General features: G+C 35.1%; 1 protein-coding gene across 7 annotated transcripts in view; it reads right to left on the bottom strand.

Moving 5' to 3' along the window:
- Window positions 1-250: 250 nt before the first annotated feature.
- The window catches only part of LOC139703459 (lysine-specific demethylase 5D-like), a 37551-nt gene continuing 11080 nt past the window's right edge, over window positions 251-26721 (bottom strand). For 4 of the 7 annotated variants that reach the window (XM_071606918.1, XM_071606917.1, XM_071606919.1 and 1 more), the window contains 19 exons: window positions 25323-25481; window positions 24812-24931; window positions 24540-24698; window positions 15020-15201; window positions 14753-14915; window positions 8462-8698; window positions 8149-8343; window positions 7694-7875; window positions 7491-7615; window positions 7226-7373; window positions 4996-5092; window positions 4235-4593; window positions 3630-3768; window positions 2936-3115; window positions 2676-2813; window positions 1878-2474; window positions 1553-1631; window positions 1226-1425; window positions 251-1134 (listed from right to left, as the gene is read on the bottom strand). In XM_071606918.1, the coding sequence (XP_071463019.1) occupies window positions 796-1134; window positions 1226-1425; window positions 1553-1631; window positions 1878-2474; window positions 2676-2813; window positions 2936-3115; window positions 3630-3768; window positions 4235-4593; window positions 4996-5092; window positions 7226-7373; window positions 7491-7615; window positions 7694-7875; window positions 8149-8343; window positions 8462-8698; window positions 14753-14915; window positions 15020-15201; window positions 24540-24698; window positions 24812-24931; window positions 25323-25481 (3798 nt within the window). In that variant the 3' untranslated portion in view covers window positions 251-795. The remainder of the gene's footprint in view (window positions 1135-1225; window positions 1426-1552; window positions 1632-1877; window positions 2475-2675; window positions 2814-2935; window positions 3116-3629; window positions 3769-4234; window positions 4594-4995; window positions 5093-7225; window positions 7374-7490; window positions 7616-7693; window positions 7876-8148; window positions 8344-8461; window positions 8699-14752; window positions 14916-15019; window positions 15202-24539; window positions 24699-24811; window positions 24932-25322; window positions 25482-26721) is intronic. The other 3 variants (XM_071606921.1, XM_071606922.1, XM_071606920.1) reach the window with 2 other exon arrangements.

The following is a 26721-nucleotide window of genomic DNA, read 5'->3' as shown; positions in this document are numbered from 1 at the left end:
GTCAAAGCTGCATAAGCAACTGGACAGAGAAAGGACAACCTTTCAATTTAATGATCCTGGAGCAAATGGACAATCATGAAGGGTGGATAAAATAACCTTCTCCTAATTCCTTACATCTTATGTGAATATTACTTACTCATGACTTCCCTCTGCCACAACAGAGTAGAATTTGTGTTGACTCATTATTGGGATGTGAACAGATTTCAGTCCTCTACTCCAGTGTTCCCAAAACTACAAGTAGATCCAGAGATTCATAATACAATCATATTTTATTTTTAACAAAAAGAAGCACATTAAAAATATACAACTGGAACCAATACTTTCAAATTTTTACCCTACTCTTTTGCCCTTAGCAAGTAATTACAACATACAATGTTTTTTCTTACAGTGTAAACCAAGGGAAGAAAAAAAGGAGATGATGAAGCCTTGAAGCACCAAAATATTTTAAAGATACAAGATCAAGAAAGAGTGTTTCAGACAAAGTGGACTAGGAGAAGGTCTTAAGCTTGGCCTTTCTCAAATTTTATTTGTTCCTATCCTTACTAGAATTAAGCTGGGTGAAGAAATCACTTTCTCTGTGCTAATCCCAGGGTTGTTGCTGGCAAGAGATTTCTGGCAGGAGGCAAACAGAAAATGGTTCTTGGGAACAGAGGACCATTAATATGGTATTATGGTATCATTAGGATTTAAAATCTGGTGACAGATTCTGGATAGGAAATAAGTCTACATCTCTACTTAAGTCCTGACCAGGAGGCAGAGCTTAAAAAGAAAGTAAAACCACCATGTGTGCTACTGTCACAACTCTTGGGGGTGATGGGAGGATTGAGGGAGCAAAGGCATTAAAGGAGAAGCTGAAGGGTACTGATCTTTCTGTTGTAAGCTATCCTGGTTCCCTTCCAAGATGGGACTGTGGTCTCCAGGGCATGTCAGGAACAGATTTCCATTGTCTGTTTCTTCTTTGAATGACTCTTCCTGAAGTTTAATCCCTGAGCTTCGGGCCCTTTTTGACTGTACCTCTTCCTGAATAAGATCCTCACCCTTCCTTCCCTGATCCACTTTTTGCCTCCGCCTCTGCTGTTGTCTCCCTAGTGCCTGGCCCCGTGTATGACTTCTTTGATGACCAGGCTTCTCAAGCTACAATACACAAACAGAAAGAGGTTGTGGGTGAAATGTTAAGACTCAACTTCTTGCCTACTTGGCCCCCGGCTGTGACCTCTCTCCTCACCTCCAGAAGTGTGCGGATCCGCTCTATGTCTGGAGGCTGTCCAGCCTGTAGCAGCTGCCAGATGCTGTGATTCTCATCCAGGGACACCTCAAGCAAGTCCCCCTCCATCATGAGCTCTTCTAGGGGAATCCGGGTTGCCTCTGGCAGTTCCAACACAGGACCGGTCAACTGTGGCAACAATGAGGATAGCAGTTCCAGATCTAGGGAGTTGGGAAACAAGTTCAGTTAAATTTGTCCTGAGTCTTAACACCACAGCAGAGCTAAAGACCACAGGCATCATTCATATGATACCCAGTCAACAGCCCACTTACACACATCTATACCTACCACTTTTATCTGAGACCTCCCCTGAAGCTAACTTCTCAAGACTGGTCATGCTTTCTCCAGTCTCCGGAAAACCCTCCACCTGCCAAAAGGACCAAGAATGGGTAGCAATAATTTAACTGAAGAACCAGACCTTATATTTCCTCTCCCAATTCTAAATTTGGGGTCTGCCCCTCCTGGAAGAAGGCAGAATCAGTCAGCTGGCAAGGAGCAGTATTTACAGACTTTGGCTGGATGCAGAATTATGTAGGCAGGAAGGTTGGAATATAAATCAAAACAGGGCCAGAAGACAAGAATTTGAGGACAAGGATTGGACTGAGCAGCTCACCTTAAGCATAGTATTGCTTCTGGCTTCTCTGACAGATTCAGAGGCAGGGGCTGAAGAATTCGTATGGGGTGTCTTGGACTTGTGTTCAGTCTGTAGCTGCTGACGAAGCTCAGCTAGTTGTCCCAACAGAGGAGTCACATCTTTAGAGGCTAGAGCCTGTCTGGCACGGCCCTGCCAGCCAATGGCCCTCTCTGTGAGGCACTGCAGAGCTTCACCCTCAGGCAGACGGACAGGCACTCTCTGCAGGGCTACCAGAAGTGTCAGGATGGTTTCCAGGCGTGGGCGCCGTGAGCGCATGCACAGTGGGCACAGAAATTTGGTGTTCCATTCCCACCAGGCCAGAAGTGGGGATGAGGTAAGGCTAGGTCTTTGGGAGCTGAGGAGATGAGGCACTGTCACACACCGACCATGGAACCAATCCTGACACAGGTCACACTGCAGTGCTCCCACCCTCGCCGGCACCTGTCCACACACACAGATGGAGCCTGCAGAGACTGGGGCAGATGATGCCAGTGGACTGCGCTTGGCTGAGTTGATGCGACGAAGCTGCAAGATACCTTCCTTTTCCTTCTGTTCCCCCTCCTTGAAGGCTATGATCTATTTGCCCGGAAGAGGAGGGGGAAACCATGTCAGCAGCCCATTCTCTCTCTGTTCTGGCCCCTGAATACTTCTAAACCAGGAAAAAGCCTCAAGCAGCAAACAATGCTCATGGTCATTCTGTTCAGATACATGCCATTGCTAGGTTTTTCAGGAAGACACCCAGAACCTAACTCACCCCATCTGTATCAAGTTCCTTACCACAGAGCCTGGATCCCTGAGATCCTGAGCAGACAGTCCCAGTAGCTCTGTGTCAGATTTGTATAACCCCAGCTCTTTCTCCACCCAACGACTGCGCTTGATGCGATCTGAGCCAGCATCTGCACATGGGCAAAGGACCTACAGCAGACAGACAAGAGAGATGACTGGCCTGTCTCTCCCCATTGTGCCCAAAGCTCACCTTCTCCTATGAGCTTTTCCAAAAGCTACAGGCAGGCACAGAAAGTGCTGCCAGGTCTCACCTCCAGCAGGGTGTAGCAAGAATTCTTCTTGAGAAAGGTCTTGGAAGCCCTTTCCTTCCAGGAATGTGCTGTCAGTACCTGAAGCTCCAGCTGTTTTAATTCCTCCAAACCTACAGGCAGGTCCCGGCCCACTGCTACCAAACCCTCCAAGTCATCCAAGCACGGGTAGTGGTCACCATTCTGGAAGATGGACAAGAAAGAGCTCAGTTAAATTATGTCAATAATTATGTCTAGACTTGTGTGAACAAGGCTGGCATTATGCTATATAATCATAGTACAGGGCAAAAGAAAACTGGACAGCAACAAATTATCTTCGGGGATCCTACTTCCATTAACTCAGAACAAAAATTTTCCTTAAGCCAGTAACTCCCTCAAAGTTTGCTTTTTTTTTTTTTTTTTGGTTTTTCTTTTATACTGGGGCCTCTGCTCAGTTCTTGGCCATGTTTCTTCTTTCCCCACTGATGTTACGTTTAATTCCTCAGCTCTTCAATTGAGCTCTTCAACCTCCCTCTTCACTATATAGCACAACCCAATGGAGTACGAAAACTGAAGTAGAATTCTCTCTTCTAGTGGAATCTAACCCTCAAGCCCCCATCATCAGTTTCTACAACAAACCCAACTAAGTAAAAAAAAAGTAGATTTTTTTTTCTCCTAATTGCAGGTCTATAGCAGGAAAATGGAAAGCAGTCCTCACCTGAATTTCATTCACATCAGCTGTCCAAGCATGTGCCTTAGTTAAAGCTTCTTTGAGTGCCTGAATGTTAGGCAGGTGAACGGGGATATTTTCTGCCTCACGAATTATAGCTTCCAATGTGGCTAGAGGATGTTTCTGCCTACGAATATTTGGGGAAAGAAATACACTATTAAATATTTTAGACAATATTTGCATGCACTTTTTGAGCTTGGTAAAAGCATAATCAATATAAGTCTGACAAAGAAAACAGCAATGGCCCACATCTGAGGAATGTTCTAATTACTCATGAGGAGTTCCTGGAAACTTACAGCATATACATACATTGAAAACATCTTCTATTATTCCACATTTACTTAGAAGTTTTGCATCTATGATCAGAAAACAAACTGGGCCATGGCATTCCTCCTGGATTATTACCTAAAATAAGGTAAGGGACTGCCAAACATGTCAAAGGATATGGGACTGGATGGTAATTTGTTAGGAGTTTAGCAATGCCTAATTGGTAGTCTGGTGTCAATGACACTTGTAACCAATGTTTTGGAGTACCCCTAAACTCTAAGGTCAAAATTACTGTAAGGGTTCAGATGGGAGAGTTTGGGCCCCACCTGGCCTCCAGACAGAAATGGGCTTTTTCTTCCCAGCGTTCTGCAATGGTCAGCAGTTCTTGAAGCTCAGCCAGCGCCTTGTCCACAGAAGGGCTGGAGGCTATCTTGGCACCCATTACCAACAGCCCCTGCATGATAACAAGAGACCTCCTTTTGGCTGAGGGGGCCAATGTCTGCTTCACTTCATTTAGCCATTGTGCCTGCTGCACCTGTTGCTGAAGCTGATGGGCTTCAGGTACTTCCACACCCAGCTTCTGTCCTTTCTCCAATAAGGACTGCAACAGCCCTAAATTAGGGGGCAATGAGGTCAGAGCCTCACGAGCCTCAACCTGGTAGGCCTCCACCTGTTCCAGGACATCCTGTATAGGAAATTAGGAGACAATAAACATTTTTGCCATTCAGTCACTCAAACGACCTAGTCTTAACCCATTTCCCATCTTCTCTCAGACACTTTCTTTTGATTTACACTTGTCCTAAGCCATGATCTTTAGCTGAGTAAAAAAATATGTAAAAAAATTATATTAATATATAATATCTGTTTACTATCTTTAACATTAAAGTTGTATTTGGAAGAAATCCCTGGGAACTATAACCTGTAGAAACAAAAACAACAGGGAACCATCCATTTCTATATCTTCTAGAAAAGAATCTGACATTGTAAGGGTTGTTTAGAACAAGCAGGTTTTGAAATTCCCCTTGTCCTCAGAATTCTCCCCATATATCCTGTTCACAAAAATTCCAACTGGAAAGGTCTCTCTTACCTTAACATCCCTAATCTGATGAATTGCACAGGGCAGGCTGCCCATCTGTTCAAAAAGGATCTGAAGCTCTGGCAAAGTGAGTAGCGGGGCTTCCATCCTGCAGGAGCCAGGGAGGAAAGACTAGCTCAGTGAACCTGCTCAGGTCACACATGAACATTCTTATTTCTCGTTCCATGTTATACACTTACAAAGATCTACCTTATAAATTCAGATACTGAACCAAAAAGTTAAGACAAGACTTGAACATTTTATAGCTGACAGAAACAAAAATGAAAGAGCCTTAAAATAATAATATGAAAGTATTCAAGTTTCTGAGGAAATATAGTGTGGAAGCTATTACCATTAGATAGATGGTTGGTAATATTAGGCAGAAGAAAACACATTAATACAAGTAGGTTACTTTTTAATGAGAACAAAAATATGACTGTCTCTTAAAGAGCTTTTAGATCTATTTTTTTTATGGCAATTCAGTTTTAAGAGTAGAAAGGAAGAATGAGAAAAGTATGTAAAAATAAAGAGCCCATCAGACTTGAGTATTAGCTTTCAAACTGAAACTAAAAATAATAAGTCTAATAGAAATGTTTTTACAATAATTTTTATAAAAAAAGGAGTTTATAGAGTAATGATATGAACGCTTAAAAGAATAAATATGCTCTAGAAAAGAAATAAAAAGTTCATTTTGTCAGAAATGGAAGAGTTCTAAGGGAAGATCAAGTTCTAAGATAAGAGTCTCACTGTCTAAAAATGAAAAATAATTTGGGGCCACAATGTTAGAAGGAAAACTTAAGATCAATTAAAATCAAAACCATACAGATAATTTATGATATAGTTCAAATACAACCAAGAGAAATGATACAACATCTGTAGAGATAGACAGGCTCACCTTTATCTGATCATTATGCAGCATACACATACACTGAAAACATCTTATGTTATTCCACATATATTTACAAGTTTTGTATGTCAATTAAGAAATCAATATTTTCAAAGTTTTATAATTTTTAAAACCCAAAGCCTTCTGATAACAAGTGTCACTGGGGATCAAGGTGAAAAAACTTGGTTTCTTTTGAAAATAAAACAGAGAAAGAAACTAAGAAAAGGCAATTTATTTAATTTAATATTTTAAATTTTTCATCTCTTCAACAAATTCAGTATTGAGAAGACAGGTTCAAAACAAAAGCAGAAGTAAGTGAAATAATGTATTTCTAAAGTATGGCAGTTATGAAAATGAAGACATTAGAAGAAAATTTGTTTGAAATTCATGTTATTGAAAATCAAGGTGGTAGAGAAAGGTAAAAAAAACAAAAAAATACCATCTTAATATATGGATTCCTCATTATAGATCAAGTTCATGATTTATGGCTGAGGCATCCTTGTTGGAACTATCCTCCATACAGGTCTGCAATATTGAACTTTCTATTTTTTATTGTACTTCTCCATTTCAATTTTTTTTACTGTCTCCTCATATCTGGAAAATTTATTCAGATTCTTCGGTAGAAGTGGTTTCAAAGAAATGATACACTTATTTTATCTTTTTGATTCTCTGATAGTGGCACTTAACCAAATGACCATTCCTGATGTAGTTTACATTCCTTGTTACTTTTTATCTTTGTAAATATCCTTTTTTATCTTTTTATCTTTGTAAAATTTTATTTTAATTTCTTAAATTATACTTGACTTAATACTGCAATTAGCTATTAATATTTCTATTTTTTACTAAAACATACACAATATAATCATTTGAATTTGCAAGTAGATGTACCTAATATCATCTATATTTGACAATCCAATAAAATCTGTGGATTTAATCACTGAAATTCATCCAGCTACAGAGCCAGGAATAGATTTCCAAAGAATTCTGATTCCTGAATCTTTTTGTAAGATTTTCTATAAAGTTGGGCAGTAAAGAAATTTTGCTGACATCTTCATTGTTACTGCCATTTATGGTATAATTCCAAACTACATCTTATCATAGTTTGAAACTGTCTACTTACATGATTTCTAGTTCATACTCCACTCGTAACGTAACGCTCACGTGTTATGTACATTCTTTCTATAACTTGCCCAATATTGAGTCTGTATTTCTTAAACTGGGCTATGTAAGTTTCATTTACCAAATAGCCATATATAACATACTAATTTTTGTTCAATAAACTCCTCCTTGTGGCCTATCCATTTTTGCTATTCACTGTTACACACTACACACTGTTATTCTCTCTCCTCTACATACCTGGTTTCTTGGCCACTGATCAGCCTCAGGACTTGGGAAACACAAGCCTCTGCCTCATGCAGGCAGTTCTTCAACTGTTGAAGGAGCTCACTATTAGGAAACCTCCTTTCATGGGCCTCAGACTCCAGTGCCTTTAGCTCTTCAACACCTACAGAAATAATCCAATTTGCAAGAGGAGGGCAAGGTTATAAAAGGCAGAAAAGAATGTTTAGGAATACTGAAGAAAGAATGTGCTGAAAACATCCTTCCATTTCCCATTACTCACTGCGCTTCCGTCCATCCTCCACCTTTAGGGCCACTCGCACTTTGCTGGCCCAATTGTCAAAAGACTCAGCCCGAACCTTCAGCTTATGCAGCATGGTTGGCAGCTCATCCAAGGTATACCGATATCTGGAGGAAGAGGGTTGAAAAACACATCTGGCCCAGTTCTGTAATCTTTCACCTCTTGAAGACAGACTTCAGACTCACCGTAGGTACTGCTGGCTACTTGAACACTTGCAAAGATCATTGATGTGTGATAGGCAGACAAGGCCATCTGGGCAGTTGTAGCATGCTAGAGCTGATAGGAAACACGTGGTCTTGCACTTGATGCACTGACGTTCATCATCTGGAAGCAGCTCAAAAGCCTCTCGCTCAGCCTCCGTGATGCCCTGGGGGTGTTCAACCCATATATACTGTAAAGACTAGGAGCAGGGTTGTGAACACCCCACCTCAGCCAACACTGAGCCCCTGTTGTGGGCTCAACCTTGTAAGGACAGCTGTAGAGAAATTGGAAGAAGAAAATATGAACACATACAGTCTGCCCTTTCATTTCAAAATGCATGATTTAAAGATATGTCGTAGAGTGCTTATACAATGCAGGTCTGTGTCTCTCTACAATAGGATATCCACTGAATTCTGAAACCCTGGTCTTCACCACCCACCTTCTCTAACAAGGCCTTTCGTAGACGTCGCTCCTCCTGAACCATAATGAACATCTCCTTGTGCACAGCCACTGCTAGATTCAGATCCAACTTCTCTGGGAAGGCAGCCATCTTGCAAATAAGCTCCTCATGGGAGAAGACACAATAGCGCCGAAGCCGGCGGTAGTGTTCAATACACTGGCGTCCAGCAGGTAGCTGCAAGTGTGTTTAAAACTGCATATGGCTAGCTGGAAACCACAATGCTTACCACAGCCACAATTACTCAAATTATTTTTATCTTTCTATCTGCAGGTTCACTATGTTTTAGACTTACCCAGTCAGCAGTACAAAAGTTGACAGCCTCAGCAAAGTTGTAGCCTTGGTTAAAGCCACTGTGGTAAGCACGGGGAAAAGTGATGACAAACTCACCTGCACACTGATTTGTGCGGACAACCTGAAAAGAAGAAAATAAAAATAAGTAGTGTGGGTGAAAACTAATGGCAGGATGTTGACTTACGAATGTTACAAATGCTGTTTTTGATGTTGGAAGCTCCATCTTCATGTATAGGCCCTAAGAAGAAAAGATTGTGAATATTAAAAATAATATTCAGAGAAAATCACAAAGAAAAATAATACACAATTAAAAATACAAAATGTTCACAAACAAGTAAAGAAGATTCTTAGCTAAACAAGACATGTGTATTTCAGAAGTCACCAAAAATGATGGAATTAGAAGGTATAAAAACTTTGTCCCTCCACAAAAATGTTTCGCTGGTAAAATGTAAATCATTTAAAAAACTTTGTACTAAATTCACAAAATTCTGCATTTAATTTCTTATAAAGTCCAGAATACTTACAAAAGGAAAAAACAAAACTTGGGGTATGTTTTGATCTATCTGATGACTTCTTGTAGGAGCAGCTCAAGGGCCTGATTTTAATCTTACTTGCCTGATGGCTTCCTCAGAATAGGAGAGACTTTCCTGGCTGTGTTTGATGAAAATATATAAAAGCAAATGAATTAGCCACAGCTGCTCTTGAGAGAAGAGACTCGACAAACAACAGACACTCTAAAATATCACAGAGGGATAAAATGGGGGGAAAAATACCTTGAGGAATAAAGACTCTACAAAGCTCCCTTCTATACTGTGAACTGACACATATAATCAGAAAAGACGTCAGAAAACTGTAGCTCTTGACTCTGATTTTTCAAGCACTGCCCAAGTAGGAGGAGAAGGGCTGAACAAATTTAAATAGTACTAAAAATGATTCTAAAACAGATGCAACCTGGGAAGACTAGTAGAGGGATCTAAAGAAAACCATGACCAGTAGATAAATATTCTAGGAAGAATACAGAAAAGCAAAGTAGACTTTAAAAGAGCATATAAGAGGATTCAAAACATTGTACATTAGAAGGAAAATGTAAATCAAAACCATACGAAGGCCACTGTAAAGAAAATTTTTACCATGATGAATACATGCCGGGGCAGGGAAAAAACAATTTTGGTGAGGATGAGAAGTTGGAACTCATAAGCACCATTTAGGGGACTGAGAAAAGACCCTGGAACTAATATATATTTTGGAGGTTTTTCAAAAAGTAAAAGTGAATTATCATATGACCATACAATAATATTTATTACTTTTGGTGTATGCCCAAAAAATTGAAAGCAAGGGCTTAAACAGGTTTTATAAACAAATATTCACAAGAACATCATTCACAATAGCCCCAAAGTGGATAGAACCTTATTGCCCATCAGCTGATGAAGGATAAACACAATGTAATTTGTTTTTATCCTTCATTATCCTTCATTATTTTTATTCAACCATAAAAGCAAGGAACTACTGACATATGCTGCTACACTATGGATGATCACACCTAAAGTACAAGTAGTCTGACAGAAAAGACCACATATTCGGTTTATAAAAAATATCTAGAATAAGTAAGTTTATCATAAACATAAAAACAAACCTATGGTCTCAGACCTAGCTGAAGAGGTAAATGGGAAATAACTTCATGGGTTTGAGATTTCTTTGGGGCAGTGGGGTGGTGATAAAAATGTCCAGTAACTAGATAAACATGGTGGTTACACACAAATACTTGAATCGTGTAGTGTCACATACTTTTTAAAAAAACATTAATTAATTTTACACCATGTAAATTTTACTTAGTAAAATCCCACAAAAGAAAGTAAATTCAGAAGTCATTAATTATATAAGCACTACAGAAAAAAAACAAGAAGAGGGCAGGAGGAATAATGCAATGGCTTGAGTTGAAAACCACACACAAAATTGGCAACACATACTTAATAAACCCACCAAGTATGACTATAAAACAAAAGAAAAGAAAAGAAAACCAAGCACAAAAATTGAAATACCAGTGCACTGTACTTACAACACTGAGACTAAATAAACTCTATTAAGTACTCTCAAATACTTAAAGAAGCGATGCATAAATAACCAAAGAAAAAGAATGATGTCTCCCCCAAAGTCCCAATCAATCAATGATAGCTACAAAAATTAAACAATTAAAAAAACTGGTTCTGATAGCCCTATAAGTGAGTGAATATTCATTACATTCCAAAGCAGGTCTTAAAATGTCCAATAACTAGATAAACATAGTGGTTAAAAACTAGTAGGCAGAAAAAAATTAGCCAACTTTAAGAGGTTGATTTAGGTTCAAATCTGAGAAGCAGAGAAAATAAAGGCTGAATAAAAACAAGAGTCTATGAGACCAAATGCACCAGCATATGCAGAATGCATGTTCCAGAAGAGGCAGAAAGAAAACTGAAGAAATAATGTCTCAACAATTTCCAAACTCTATGGAAAACATGAAACACATATTCCAGAAATTTAGTGCACGTTGACCTAGAAAAAATGAAAGACACATCTTTGGCCAAAAGAAAAGACATAAAGAGAATCTAACATGCAATAAAAGAAGAGATGCATTACAGTTACAGATTCTCAATAAAATTCTCATTAGAAATCACAGTCTAGGAAGATGTGGGGTGACATATTCAAAGTGATGGTGTGTGGGCCAAGCACAGTGGCACACTTCTGTAATCCCAACAACTCAGGAGGATAAGACAGGGGGATTTACCTGTTCAAGACTAGCCTCACCAATGTAGTGACAATGTAGTGTCTCAAAATTTAAAAAAAAAAAAAAAAGATCTGAGGGTGGAGATTATGGTAAAGCATCACAGATTCAATCTCAAATACTGGAAAAAAGAGAAAGATGAAGATGGTGAATTCAACCCAATGTCAAAAATGAGGCAGTCTGTCTCTAGTAGGCTTGCTTATAAAATGCTCAAAAAAAATCCTTTCAGACTGAAATGAAAGTTCACTTGAGTTTAACCAAGGATATATAAAGGAAGTAAAAATATTGTTAGAGGTACATATACAGGCAAATACAAAACATAGTGCCAGTATATGTATCATTTACAATCTTCTTGTCATCTTATACTAAAAAGAAAAACATGAAATAAAAAAGGACAAACGTTTAACAATAAAATTGGTGGTAAGAAAAAAGGATAGATCTATAAACCTGAAAACTGTATAATTCAATTAATCTGTTATAAATGGAAATAATGTCTATAGTATTGGCCAGAATGCTGCTATTTTAAAGAAGTTAATTCTAATAAAATAACTATATTTATTAAAAAAGAAAAATAAGATGGACAACAGACAAGTACTCTAGAATAACCAATTAATCACAAACAAAAAAGCAATTGAAGAACTGAGGAATATAAAAATATACAATATGTAGAAAGGAAATACCATAAGTGGCAGAAAGAGGTCCCTTCTTAGCAATGATTCCATTTATATTAAAATCACACACTTAAGAAACCAAAATGTTGGTACCAAGAATAAAAACATGTTGCAACTATCTTGTCTGAAACACAGTAATCTTATTTGCAAGGGCACATAGAGACTGAAAACAAAAGAACAGAATATTCCAAACACCCATTGAAAAAATAGGACTGGGATGACTGGAGGTGTAGGAGACAAAAGGAACAAATGACAGACAAGCTGATATATATTGATGGGCTGATTTATCAAGAAGATAAATGAAATAAAGAACAGAAAAACAGTAGACTGAGAAAAGCAACTTTACTCCTTGAAACAACTAAGAAAACTAAGGAGCTTTTTTTAGTTTGACCATGACAGAGAAGGCAAAAATCTGCATTAAAAATGAATGTAAAAATCAGCTTAGGAATTGATTTCCAAACAAGACTCCTAAAACATTAGAAGTAAAATTTAAAAATCAATAAATGAGATAAAATCAAACTAAAAAGATTCTTTATAGCAAGGAAACAATGAAGACATGAAGAGAGAGCCTACGGAATGGGAGAATTTTTGCCATATGCACCTCAGATAGAGCATTTATCTCCAGAATATACAAAGAACTCAAAAAACCTAACATCAAAAAACAACCCAATCAACAAATGGGCCAAAGAACTAAACAGACACTTCTCAAAAGAAGAATTATGAATGGTCAACAAATATATGAAAAATATTCAACATCTGTAGCAATTAGAGAAATGCAGTTACACTGAGGTTTCATCTCATTCCAGTCAGAATGGAAATAGTCAAGAATACAAGTCAATAAATGTTGGTGAAGATGCAGGGAAAAGGGAACATTCATACATTGTTGAATGAGTACAACCATTCTGGAAAGCAAAATGGAGACGATTCAAAAAACTTGGAATGGAACCACCATTTAACCCAGTTATCCCACTCCTCTGTATATACACAAAGGACTTACCATGAGCATTCTAGAATAATGCAGCCACATAAATGTTTATAACAGCTTAATTCATAGTAGCTAAGTTATATCAATAGATAAATGGAAAAAGAAAGTGTGGAATACAATGGAATATAACTCAGCCACAAAGAAGAATGAAATTATGACATTTGTCTTTAAATAGATGTATCTGAATAGTATTATGCTATGTGAAATAAACCATTCTCCAAAAGCCAAAGGTTAAATGTTCTCTCTGATATGTAGAAGTTAAACCACAATGGGAGAAAAGGAGTGGGGAGGTTAGAAATAGTAGTTCAGAGGATTAGACAAAGGGACAAAAGAGAAGAAAGGACGTTAGAAATAGAAAAGAAAGTGGAAAGAATTTGACCTAACTTTTCTACTGAGTACATCTCTGTGGTTTCACAGCAAATCTCACCCCTGTGAACATCCACAAGACTGGAACCTCATTAGAATACAATACATTCCATCCTTGTATAAGTTGATTAACATGAACTCTACTCTATAACTAAAAAGAACCAATAAAAAAAGAATGTGAGGATATTAATATTTATAGAAATGCAAACATTAGAGAATTCTATGAGCAACTGTATAACCGCAAATAGGTTTCCTAGTAAAAAGCAAGTGCAACCTAAAGTGTGCATGGACTTTGTGCAGAGCATATGTAGGGCACATAGATAACAAAAACAAAAACAGAAATACTCACAATAAAATGTTATGATTTATGTGTAAGATGTTCCCCAAGAGCTCAAGTGTAACACAAAGCAAGAGGTTCTGAGTAATATTATTGGATTATGAGAGCATCAATCAGTGCATCAATCCCACATGATAGGGATTAACTAACTAGGTGGTGACTGCAGGCAGGAAGAGTGTGGCTGGAGGAGCTAAGTCACTGGGGTGTGCCTTTGGGTTATATTTTGTCCCCCGTCAACAAAGCTCTATGCATTCTGCCTGTGATGTTCTGAGCTGCTTTCCTCTGCCACATCTTCTGCCTTGATGTTCTGCCTCATTTAGGCCCAAGGACCTTGAAACTGTTGAATTCTAAATATGTTCCTCCTCTAAAATTAATTTTGTCAGATCTTTTCTTCACATGCATGAAAAAGCTGACTAAAGTAGAACTAGAGTCATGAGGAAGGAGAAAAGTGCAACTATAGAGAGCTGGATGATTTCACTATCTTTAACATTCTATTTTTTCCGTATAAGATAAAATAATATTATGAAAAAGAGGAAAACCACGCAAGATAGCATTCAGGAAACATCAGATAAGGAAGGGAATCTTGGAGATGCCAAGTCCATTTTGTTCAGATGGAAAAACTCAAGGAAATGGCAATCGAATATAAATTTTTTTTTTTTGTAGAAGTTCAATAGTTTAGACACACTGAAATGAGAAAAAGTATTGTGTAAAAAAAGCATAGTGTGCCAAAAGAGTACCCACCTTCATTCATCTCTGACAGACTGATGGCTTATTCCTTTGCAGAGCAAGCTGATAAAAATCAATCCTGAAGAATCCCAAAAGTTTACAACCACCCCCTCATTCCATTGAGTTTTCTTAAAGTTAAAATTAGTGCCTAGTAATGCTAAGAGGAAAATGATTGTTCACTAATTAAGATGCAGGATTCAAGTTTTCATTTTCACTTTTATGTTTCTAAGTAATCCTCTCATATCTCTTCTTTGCTACAGCAGTGGCTTACACAGGACAGCAACTTGACAGCAGCATGGAAGGGGAGACATATGTGATGATAAATCTAGTCTACCCAGTAAAGTGCTTATAACTTTACTTCTTCCAAAATTGAGCTCTTATTATGTCTTCCTATTCCTCCAGAGATTACTGCATTTTTTTCCCCTTTCCCCTTACTTCCAGGTACTCACTGGCACACCATGTGACATGAGGGTGTTGGGATTCATGAGGGTGACAAGCTGGTGTAGAAGATCAGGCTGGCTATCGAAGAGCTCGGGTGTCAGACTCTTCATCACCTCCTCCAAATGCTCTGCTGCCAATGAGGGTACTCCATACCAGGTCTTTGGCTCACCCCTGCTCAGATAGAGAGGACATATATTAAAGTCTACATACACTGTGCCTAGTGGGAGGAGTCTTGGTATTTGATATTTATCCCAGCCACTGTTGGTCCTGCTCACCAGTGCAGGTAGTTAATGGAGTAACTCCAGTGATCCTCAATATGCCAACAAAATGCTGAAAAAACCATGCCCACATACAGCCAGGGCACTTTCATGCCTGAGATGTCTGCATTGATGTGGCAGAGAACAGACTGATCCAGCACGGGCATCACATTCAGGTTCCAACCACAGGTTGCATACTCCTGTTGGGTCAGAGATTTGTCAGAGTGGCAACAGAGCAGGACTGAAACAGACCTACAGAGGAAGATAATTGTGTTCTTAGGGATGTTTCTAGTTAGCATTCAAAATCCTTTCATCCATGTATAAAACAAATCTTTCTTCTAGGGACAAGAGCCCTATAGCCTAAAGAATTAGTTATCCATTTTATAGACTAAGATACAACTGGCTTCAGAAACTTTTCATAAATATTCTTTAAGGTCACTTTAACCCATTTATTAGTTATCTGCTAAACTCCAGACCCTCTGTTGGCCACTAATTAACATTTATAGACAATGTAATAGTGTTACTTTCTCTTGATTTCTTCAATACCAAAAAATATATCATGTTTTTATCTGAGGTGGTGGTTCAAGTCTGCAATCCCAGTCATCTGGGAGGCTGAGACAGGAGGATCCCAAGTTCTACAGTCTCAACAAATCAGTAAAGCCCTAAGCAATTAATAAACCCTGTGTAAAAATACATGAATAAACAAATAAATAAAAGACTGGAGATATAGTTAAACAGTAAACTGCTCTGGGCTCAATCCCAAGTATTAAAAAAAAAAAAAAATGTTCTTAAGTCTTATTTTTAATCATAGTTCTATTTTACTTTAAATTTATTTTGTAAATTCTTATTAGTTACATGTAATACTGAGGTACATTTTGAAACAATTACAAAAGGATGAGATATAATTTGCTTCAATTCAGTCTCTGAATTGGAGAAGTACTACCACTTTTCTCTCCTCCTCCCTCGGCTATTCCCTTTCCTCTATTCTACTGGACTTTTATGTAGAAATTTGTATATACGATGCACATATATGTGTGTGTGTGTGTGTGTGTGTGTGGGTGTGGATGTGGGGGGTAGATACCAATATTAGTATATTCACTACTTTCCTTAGGTTATTTTAGGTTCTCCTATTCCCAAGATTATAAATTATTAATTACATTGTCTTATTCATTTCTTTATTTTCTGCGCTCCGAAACTAGTTATTAAGCACTTATTGCTACATCAAAAGCTGATGGCCAGAGAGGGATGTCTGTGAAATTTTAAGAAAGTTTCAGAAACTTCAAGGGACATCTCTCCACGGAAATATTAAAATAAAAGTGAAAAAATTATCAAATTCAAATTTATCACAATTTAGGATAAAACCAAAAATTATATTGCATCAAGAGAAAAGAGAATCAAGCACAACAGAAAAGCGTCATAACATTTTAACTTATCCTTTCCCAAGCCTCACTTCTTGATTATTGGTAGATGAAGACAACAGCCTACATTTCTGGGGTAGGCACCATGGAACAGAATAGATATTTGCTCTCAGAGTTGTGTTTAGAACTAGTTGTGAATGTGCTTTAGAAATGCAAAGGATTTATTTTGATTTTGTGTAATTTTATTATCTTAGGGTCAAAGAGCAGAGACTTGAAGGGCAAAATATGATAATGAAAATGGTCTAGCCATTCCTCCCAGGGAAAAAATAGCAGTTGAGGCAAACAATGGACAAGATATTAAAATCTAAAAGTGGAAGAGCCCTAAAATGCTTCCACTTAACACAAGGAATCTAGAAAACCACATGTCTCCAGGATAGAGAATAAGCTCAAAAGAGGAACTAGAATCTGTAAGGGATAAAAAGAAAATAGAAACTGTCACTTGCTTCAAGTATTATGCAAGCAGATAGTGAAGAGAAAAGCTGTAAATGGCAGGCCACACGCCAACCTAACCAACATAAGGTCACAGTAGAGTCACAGAGCAAATAATGAAAGAGTATTCAGGGCCAAAATGTGACAAAGAAAAAAAAGTCTTAATTAATAGATTAGAAAAGTCACTATAAACAATTTTAAGTCATGAAAGGCAGAAAAATAAAATTCAGATGTGCAAATCCTGTTTTGATTTTCAGGATTATCACACGAAAAACAAGAAGAATGCACCATTCACTAAAAAACAAACTAACTAAAAATAACAAAAACAAAAATGAGAAAGAAGAATAGAAAGGAAATAGAAACTGTTACTGAGAAAGCAAACATGTAATCTATATTATATATGTTTATTTTATATTTTGTATACATAGATCCTGTAAAACAAAATCTGGGTTTAATATAATTATACAGAAAAATGGTAAAGAGAATTATTTAGGCAGAAATAAAGAAAACAACCTATCAAACAAAAAACACTGAAGGGTAACTCAAGACTATACAGTAAGGTATGATAGCGATAACTACATATGTAAAGGTAAAGGTCATTAGTATTGATTGCACTTTTCTTTGAAACTTTTTAGCCCCATAAGACATGCAATACAGACATAACACCACTAATCATGTTAAGAAGCATACAAGTTATAAAAATTAATTTGTTATAGTAATGACAAGGGGATAGGAATAGAGGAACAAAGCTGTTGTACACCATGGAAACTAAATTGGTTTCATTTACTCTAGACTGTTGTAATTTATAAGACATTTGCTTTATTCACTGATGTATCTACTAAATAGATTTAAAACAATAAAAAGGAAAGAGAATTCAAATAATACACTAGAAAATAATGATTTTAAAGAAGACAGTGGGTCAATATTTTGAGAAGTATTAGGAACTAAGTTAAACTAAACTAAATTGTGTGAAGATTCCCAACCCTTTCCAGAAAGAAGCAGAGAGGGAAACGATGACCACAGTGGAAAGACAACCTCTAGGCCAACATCATACTAAACAGAGAAAAACTGAAAGTATTTCCTATAGGAACAAGACAAGGATGTCCACTCCCACTTCTATTTATGTTTAATCAGAAAAGAGAAGGAAATTAAAGGGAAACAAGCAAGTAAAGAAGTCAAATTATCTCGTTTCCTAACATTATCCCACACTTACAAGACCCAAAACACTACAAGACTCAAAACACTCCACAGTAAGACTTCTATAGCTAATAAACAAATTTATCAAATCAGCAGGATACAAGATCAACGTACACAAATCAACTGCTTTCCTATACTCTAATACTTAACTTACTAAAGATGAAAAAAAAAGAAAAGGTAAAAACACTGTTCCATTCACAATTACCTCAAAAAAAAAAATAAATAAAAATAAAAAAAGGAAGGTGAAGGTGCTCCACAAGGAAAACTATAGAACACTAAAGATGTCTAAGACAATGGAAAAAATCTCCCATGTTCCTGGATAGGCAGAATGGCAGAAAATAGCCAAATGGCCATACTACCTTGAGTGTTATACAGATCTAACATAATTTCTATCAAAATACCAATGACATTCTTTACAGAACTAGAGAAAAACAGTTTTAAAATTCATTTGGAAGAATAAGACTTAGAATAGCCAAAGCAATCCTAAGCAGGAGTAATACTGGAGACATCAAACCACCACAACTCAAATTATACTACAGAGCTGCAGTAACAATAACAGCATGGTACTATCATCAAAACAGACCCGAAAGCCAATGAAACAGACAACGAGACAAAGAAACAGTCAAATAATACTTGATAAATATGCCAAAAATGTATGTTAGGGAAGATAGACTATTTAAAAAAGCACTACTGTGGAAACAGGATATCCATACATAGGATGAAACTTGATCATTCACCATGCACAAGTCAATGCAAAGTGGATCAAAGACCTACAACTTAGATCAGAACTTTTTCAACTGCTAGTGGAAAAAATAGTATCAACTTCCTTGAGAAGACTCCTGAAGCACAAAAAATAAAACCAAGAATCAGAAAGCAGGCTGGCATATATCAAAAAGTTGTATACAGCAAAGGAAACAAGAACAGAAACAGAGAGCTTGCAGAATAGAAGGATATCTTTGCCTCCCACTCCTCAGTTATAGAATTACTACTCAGAATATATGAAGAATTCCAAAGACTTAACACCAATAAAACCAAACAATCCAATCAACAAATGGACAATGAACTATAGAGATGCTTCTCAAAAGAAGAAATACAAATGGCCAATATATGAAAAAATGTTCAACATCCACAGTAATCAGGGAAATGCAAATCAAAACTACACTGAGACTTCTCACTCCAATCAGAATGGCAATTACCAAGAATATGAATAACAGTAAGTGTAGGTGAGAATGTGAATGAAAACATACATAATAAATTGTTGATAGGACTGCAAATAAGAGCAACCACTCTGGAAAGTGATGTGGAAATTCCTCAAAAAAACTAGGAATGGAACCCAGCTATCCCATTCCTGGGTATTTATCCGAAAGAAGTGAGATTAACATACTAAAGGGATACAACCATATCAAGGTTTATAATAATACAGTTCACGATAGCCAAGTTATGGAATCAGTCCAGATGTCCATCAACATATGAGTAGATAAAGAAAATATGATATATGTAAACAAGGGAGTTTTAATCAGTCATAAAGACAGATGAAATTATAGCATTCACCAGTAAATGGATAATACTGGAAATCATCATGCTAAATAAAATAAGCAACCATAAAGTCAAGGGTCAAATGATTTCTCTCATTTGCAGAAGCTAGACCAAATAAGAAAAAAAAAAAAAAAAACTTAAGTATCTTTGGGATGGAGGAGGAGGAAATCCCATAAAAACAGATAGCAATGGAATAAAGGAAGGAGACTGAGGGGCAGGAGAGATAGGAAATGGGAGAAACTGTGAAATAAAACTGACTAAAGTAAACTATAAATCCAAATATAAACATATACAAAATAATGAAATTCATTGGTGTTTGTGTGTGTGTGTATGTATGTATGTCATGTGCATGTGTGTGTGCATATATATATATGCACACATACATACATGTGTATGTATATATATTCACAAGTGTGTGTGTGTGTGTGTGTGTGTGTATATATATATATATATACACATCATATGTCTGTGTATATATGTATTTATATATATAAATCCATGTATGTACATAAATACACCCCAGTGAATTTCACTTCTTTGTGTATCTACAAAGCCACTACTTATAAAAACTATGTATATAAATATATAAAGAAAGAAAGATCAAGATTGGAGGAAAGGGTGGGAGGGAGAAAAGGGAAAAGTACTTAGCATTAAATTAGAGCAAATTATGTTTTATGCTTGTATAACTATATCAAAATGATCCCCAAAATTATATACAACTATAATGCAATAGGAAAAAAAAAGAGGAATAAAGAGAAAAGAGTCATTTTGACAAAATTTTTAGACTGGCTAAAATTTTAATCAGTTTTGTAAAATTTATCTTAGGGCACTCTCTGTACTTTCTTGTACAAGAAAACCCAGTTTTCATACAGAACCCTAAGTTAGCAAGAAAAGAATTTCTACTCTCAACATTGACCAATTTTTTCATCTACCATCCACTTTCCTACTTAAGTGTATATCCCACTTGTTTGGGCTGTATTTCAATAAGAGGTTATTTCTACATGAGATTTTTATTTTCAAAACTTTAAATCCTAAATAAAAGCTGCCATCAATATTTTAATTTGTCAGGCTCTGATCTTCTTTGAGACTATCAAAACAGAAACAGAGAAAAAGAGAAATGAATCATTGACAGAAAAACAAGAAAGAAAACAAAAAACAATAGAATTACACTTACCTACTTTATTGCTCAACAATATACTGAAAAAACATCTGGATTACCATTTAATATATACTATTTATTTTTCAAGGTGATTATAGTTACATGTTCAAAGAAATCACAAAGCACCTCAGGTTCTGCATACAAATTTTGTTTAAATAAGAAGAATATTTGAAAGACGAAACAAGACAAAGCACACATGAACAGAAGTTCTGAAACTGATGTTACCCTTTAGTCAATTAATTTTTGGATATCAAGTTTAAGTAAGAAAACAAGACTTGGTACTTCCAAAAGACGGAATACAATAGATTGCAACATAAAGTTACCATAGCTGTGATAAACATTACCCTCTGGCAGCAAAATGGAGGAATAAGACACTGAACATATTTGCCTATCTTAGCTTCTGTGAAGAGAAAAGAAAGAAAAATGTTTGTGAAATATTTTATCCAGATTTATTCATGGCCTATCAAAACAGACTATGGCTAGACTTCACACATGCAAATGTTAAGATAAAAGTATTTTTATAAATTTCTGGATTACAGTGTCCTTAGGTATTTAATAGAACCGGTGTTAAGTACCCTTGAGCAGGACATTTAAAAATCAACTTCAAAAAAAAAAGTTTGTTCTATGTATTTATATGGCTCAAAGAATTCACAATAAACTAACAGAATAAAGTCACAACATATGGATGAAGTTGTGAAATTAGTGAAAATTTATTGAGGAAAAAAACACCACTTAGGTAATTAACACTATACTGTAAAAGCACAGGAAAGGAAGCATGAAGAAGAAATGACCTCAATATTTGCTAGGTAAATCTGGTAAACAATCAACCAGCAATTCTAAAAATAAAAAATATATTTCAGAAATTAAAAGGGTCATTTAAATAAGAAAACATACATTTTGAAATTTAGAATATAATAAAAAAAACATTTTTATAAAACACTTTTATACATTATATATATATAATATATAAATTATAAGTATATGATTATATAAATATATAATATAAAAATATAAATTTTTATACATAAAAAATATAACATAAGAAATGTGGAAGAAGAAAAAATTAGAATAATAATTCTTAAAAGATACAGTCTGAAAGAGGGGTTAATGGCCACATATTTTCTAAAATTTATAAAAACTGAACTCACATATAGGAGAAATCCTTTAAATCCCTAGGAGGTTAAACAAAAGGTCATATCTATAAGGAGAAACTGCATAGCTTAAAACAAAGAGATCTTAATAACCATCTAGAGAAAAAAACAGATTACAGTACTTTTAGAGTTGACTTCAAAAAGGAGTCAAATTAGACTTTTTTTTAATGTATTCCAGAGTAAACAAGAGAAACTACTACAAGAATAAAGATTTTATTTATAAATAAAAAGAAAATAATTAACAATTCATTTTAATAAAGGAAAACAACCAATAGGAAAAAGAGCTGTTGTAGGAAAGGTGAGATGATGAGTAAAATAAGCCAAAAAGACACGAAAAAAACCAGACAAATAATAAGTAAAATTCTGTTTTTAAACAGAAAAAAGCATGCTCCCAAAATTTTACACCTCAGGAGGACTGAATAACAGTCTAACATTGCTCAAAAAAATAATAAGTACTCTTAAAATGTTAAGAAAAGTGTACTTGGACTTGCTGAATTAAAAGCAACAGATAATGGAAAGAGAAACGAATTAGAAACAAAGCAAAAACGAAGTATTAGAAATTATGTTCATAATGAAAATGAAAGAAAACCACTATTAATTCACATCAAATGAAAACTGAGTGATTCCTCAGTTAAAAGATTTTAAAAAAAGAACAGTTCTATATTAGTTACAAAAATAAACACCTAAATTCTAAGCACAGAGCACAATAACTTAGGAGAAAAAAAAAAAAAAAAACCTACATCCAGAATCCAAGAGAAACTAAAAGGAACAGAATTGAGGGACATAAGAGAGACTGGTATTTATGTGTTTCATAAAATCATCAAATTAATTATAGTAAGTATATAAAAGGGTATATATACTATATATAAATATACTGCATATACTCAGGTCTCTATATACATACGTATATATTATACATGTGTAAATGCCTGAGAACTTCTAACAGTTTATGAAATATGAATCATATGTCTCAAGTTGTTCAACTGTACAATTAACCCTAATGAAAAGTATTTGGCCTCATTAATTAATAATATAAAGCATATTTGATTAAATTTATAGCTTCTAAATCAGCAGTATAACCATTATCATTGATCAAAATCTGAAGTCTTCTCACTAGTTTGAGCATAACTTGTATCTCACTTTATTAATCAATTCTGAACATACCTCAATTCAACTGCAAATATAAAGCAAAAATAAAAAATGATTCATATAGGAAAATATATCAATGTTGTTGTTAGAATAAATCTGGGATACAGTATTATACAATAGTGAAAAGCAAGAATTAAAGCTAAGAACAATGCAGATGAAACTTCAAAGCATAAAACTGACCAAAAAGGCTTTGTAGATACATACATATATGTAATTAAATGCTAAAAAATTGTAAGAAAACTTATAATTTAAGATACTGGGTCCTTTAGTTATTAGTGGAAATATAATACTTATAGAAAAGCAATTTTCTCAATGTAATCATATTTGAAACTAATGAAATGTATATTTAAGAATTTGATTACTATGTTTTATAATTAATGAAAAGGCTACATATTTTTGTGACTTCAAACATCACATAATTTTTATTTAATTTCAAAACACATCTGGAAATATACTAAAATATTATCAATGGAGACATAAGTGATTTCCTTCTTTTCTCATAAATATAAATCAGTATACTATGTTTTCCATAACAGTCTGTTTTTAAAAATCCAAGGCAAAATGATACTACATATATAGTAGAAATTATACAGATATATAAATATATTGAATATTTTATGGCTGAACTATCTTCTCAAAACACTACTTTTGCTATCTAGATCATCTGTCTAAAGGCCAATCTATACACAAAGCCAAATATTAATTCTTTTTACTCTGGCCATCTGATCAGCATGATAATAATTACAGTAGGAATTCCATATTATATTATATACTACATAATATATCTAATTATATTATATTGCATTCCCTATACTACATATGGAAGATTACTTTTTAATTTCCTCTTTCCAAATATTTTGCTTCTCTACTGAAGGAAATTTTTAATATAATGAGCATTTAGAACATCTATATGATCTAAGATAATATCTTGTATTAAAGGATAAAGTGAGTGGTCTGTCTTACACCTCAAGTAAAAAAAAAATGGCAAATTTAATGAGTGCACTAATTCTGGCGGGGAACTGAATCCAAAGACCCTTTACCTTAAGCCACAACTCCTAGTATTTTAAGAAAGTATCTAAGTTGCTAATGCTGGACTTGAACTTGCAATCCTCCTGTCTCAGCATTCTGAGTTCATAGGAATGCATCATCATGCCAGGGCATTTCTTGAAGACCCTTTTAGTTCTTTTAAGCTATGACTATAAAAAAAATCATCATAGTACTTGTTTTTCGCTATATATAACTAAAAAGTTATATAAAACTAAATATTTACATTTAGAGAACGATGACAAAGTAGTACAACTCCTAAATGATCATATCAAGTTATTATCCTCTTAATGTAAAGAGTAAAAAAAGTGGTAGTAATGACAGATGTTATACTTCTGGGTAACTAACAGATAAATTAATCTCTCATTGTGAAAAAAACACTGTATAAGAATACAAGGACAAAAGATTTTACTTTTCTTTATCATAATATTAACATAAACCACCAACTACATTACCTCTTCCTCAGGGGACAGGTTCCGTTTATTACTGCTGACAGGAAAGCCACTGCCAAATTCTCTGGAATGAATGTCTGCTCCATATTCAACTGTCACATCTTCCTCAATGCTGCTCACCAACCTCCAGAATTCCTTCTCCACGACTTCTGTAGGCACCATCTATGATATCAGGTGAAAATATGAGTATAGCCCTCTATACTTTATTACCTTGTCTTCATGAAAACTAAGATTACCAGACACTACTCCATATCATCCCAGTCCCAGTCACATACATGTACAGGCATGTTGAAGTAGTCAGCCTTGAAGGAATCAGCCATCTCACCAAAACTCTGCAAAGTGTACTCCTGGGTAGCCTGTTCAAAACCAAAAGCTTCAGGGGGCCGTTTACACTCCTGAAATAAAAACGTATTTTAGCAAAACAAAAGCAACAGGTGAAGAAGTACTAGGAATAAAGCTAAAGAAGTTTCTTTAGGTTGTTCAATATCTTACTCTATAACTTCAAGTTTTCCTATGTTTCCAGGTAGGATAATTTCTTCAGTATCTACCAAACCGAATGTTTCTGTCTTTGCTGCCATCATTTAAGCCATATAATTACTGTCCTTTTTCTCTGGTTGTTCCCATCTTATGGATACTTTACTCATGCATTCTTGAGATACATAATTAAAAGGTACTCAGAAAAGGATACAAATTATCATATACTCTTAGTTTCCCTTAATTCAGGAAGACAAATGACAGAAATTAAAAAGGACTAAAATTAAAACATCTATGATGGACAAGACTTACTGCCAAGATGCATTTTGGGCATCTCCACACCCCTCTAGGAATCTCAGGAAGGGGTGGCAATAGGCAGAAGATATGGTAATTATCTTCACAGCCATCACAGAGAAGCAGTTTATCATCTTCATCCCCCCGAGAGCATATTCGGCAAACATATGAATCAATCTAACAGGAAAAATAAAAATATAAGGTACTTGCTCCAGGATTCGAAATTCCAGATTGTGAAATCATTCATTCTTTAGTTGTTGTTTAATTTAGTTGCCGTCGTTGTGGACGGACCTTTATTTTATTTATTTACTTATTTATTTATATGTGGTGCTGAAACTCAAACCCAGGGCCTCACACGTCAGGCAAGTGTTCTACCACTAAACCACACCCCCAGGCCCAGACCATTCATTCTTAACATCAACTACCATACCATGTTTTGCTCTTGAGTTCACTTTCTGGTAAAAAATACAACAAACAGGACATGAATAATTAACTAAGCAATATAACACATTAATAAATGAATGAACCATATTTAATGTCTCTTGGGGGCAGTAACACTGAGGACCTTTTATTAAAGTTTCAGAAATGCAAACTAAAATCATAAGATATGAACTAGCATTGATCATTTACAGAATTACAAATTGCTGAAAATATTTGGTATAGATCGCAAAATAAATTAAAAAAAAAAAAAAGATCAAAAGACTGAATAACCAACTATGCCTATTCTTTTAGTAACTTTTAGTTTAGTAAATAATCATTTTCACTCTAAAAATGTCTGGTTTAAACAATGATTCAATCAGAGACCCAAATGGTAAGTCACAAGAATAAACATTAAGGACAGACTAAAGAACCTGAATTCTTAAGATACTACTGAAAAACTCTAGTGCCAAGGACTAAGAAAGAAAACGTGTAAATAAATACTACATAAATAAAAATAAATAAAACAAAGGTATTGTGTCCAACTACAGCCAAAAATAAATATTAAAAAATAACTGAAATCTACCAAAAATTCACTGAACAATAAAATAGATACAGTTATGGTACTCTCAGAAAAATGAGAAATTATATCCCATCTGATTCAAATGTATGATATGTCAAGGTCGTTGTACTGTCATGTGTAATTATTTAAAACAAATTTAAAAATTTTAAAAAATAAAAAAATAGATAGTTGTGTAAAAGTCGGAGATAAGAAAACAAAAGCACAAGAAATCATTAAGCAATAAAACTTTTCAACTATAATAACATGAAAGAGAATATACTGTCCAATACTGAAAGAGCAAACAAAACTAATCTACTTATTTTTATGTATCCAAGTTATACTTTAGTAAAAAAATAAATAGAAATATAACTATACCAGGACTGAGAGAAACATAATCATTCCCAAATTTGGATAAGATCTATCTATGACAATCTATAA

Source organism: Marmota flaviventris, chromosome Y, assembly GCF_047511675.1.
Source record: "Marmota flaviventris isolate mMarFla1 chromosome Y, mMarFla1.hap1, whole genome shotgun sequence".
Taxonomy (NCBI): Eukaryota; Metazoa; Chordata; class Mammalia; order Rodentia; family Sciuridae; genus Marmota; species Marmota flaviventris.
The sequence above is the reverse complement of the archived record's forward strand: the minus strand, read 5'-3'. Positions and strand labels throughout refer to the sequence as shown.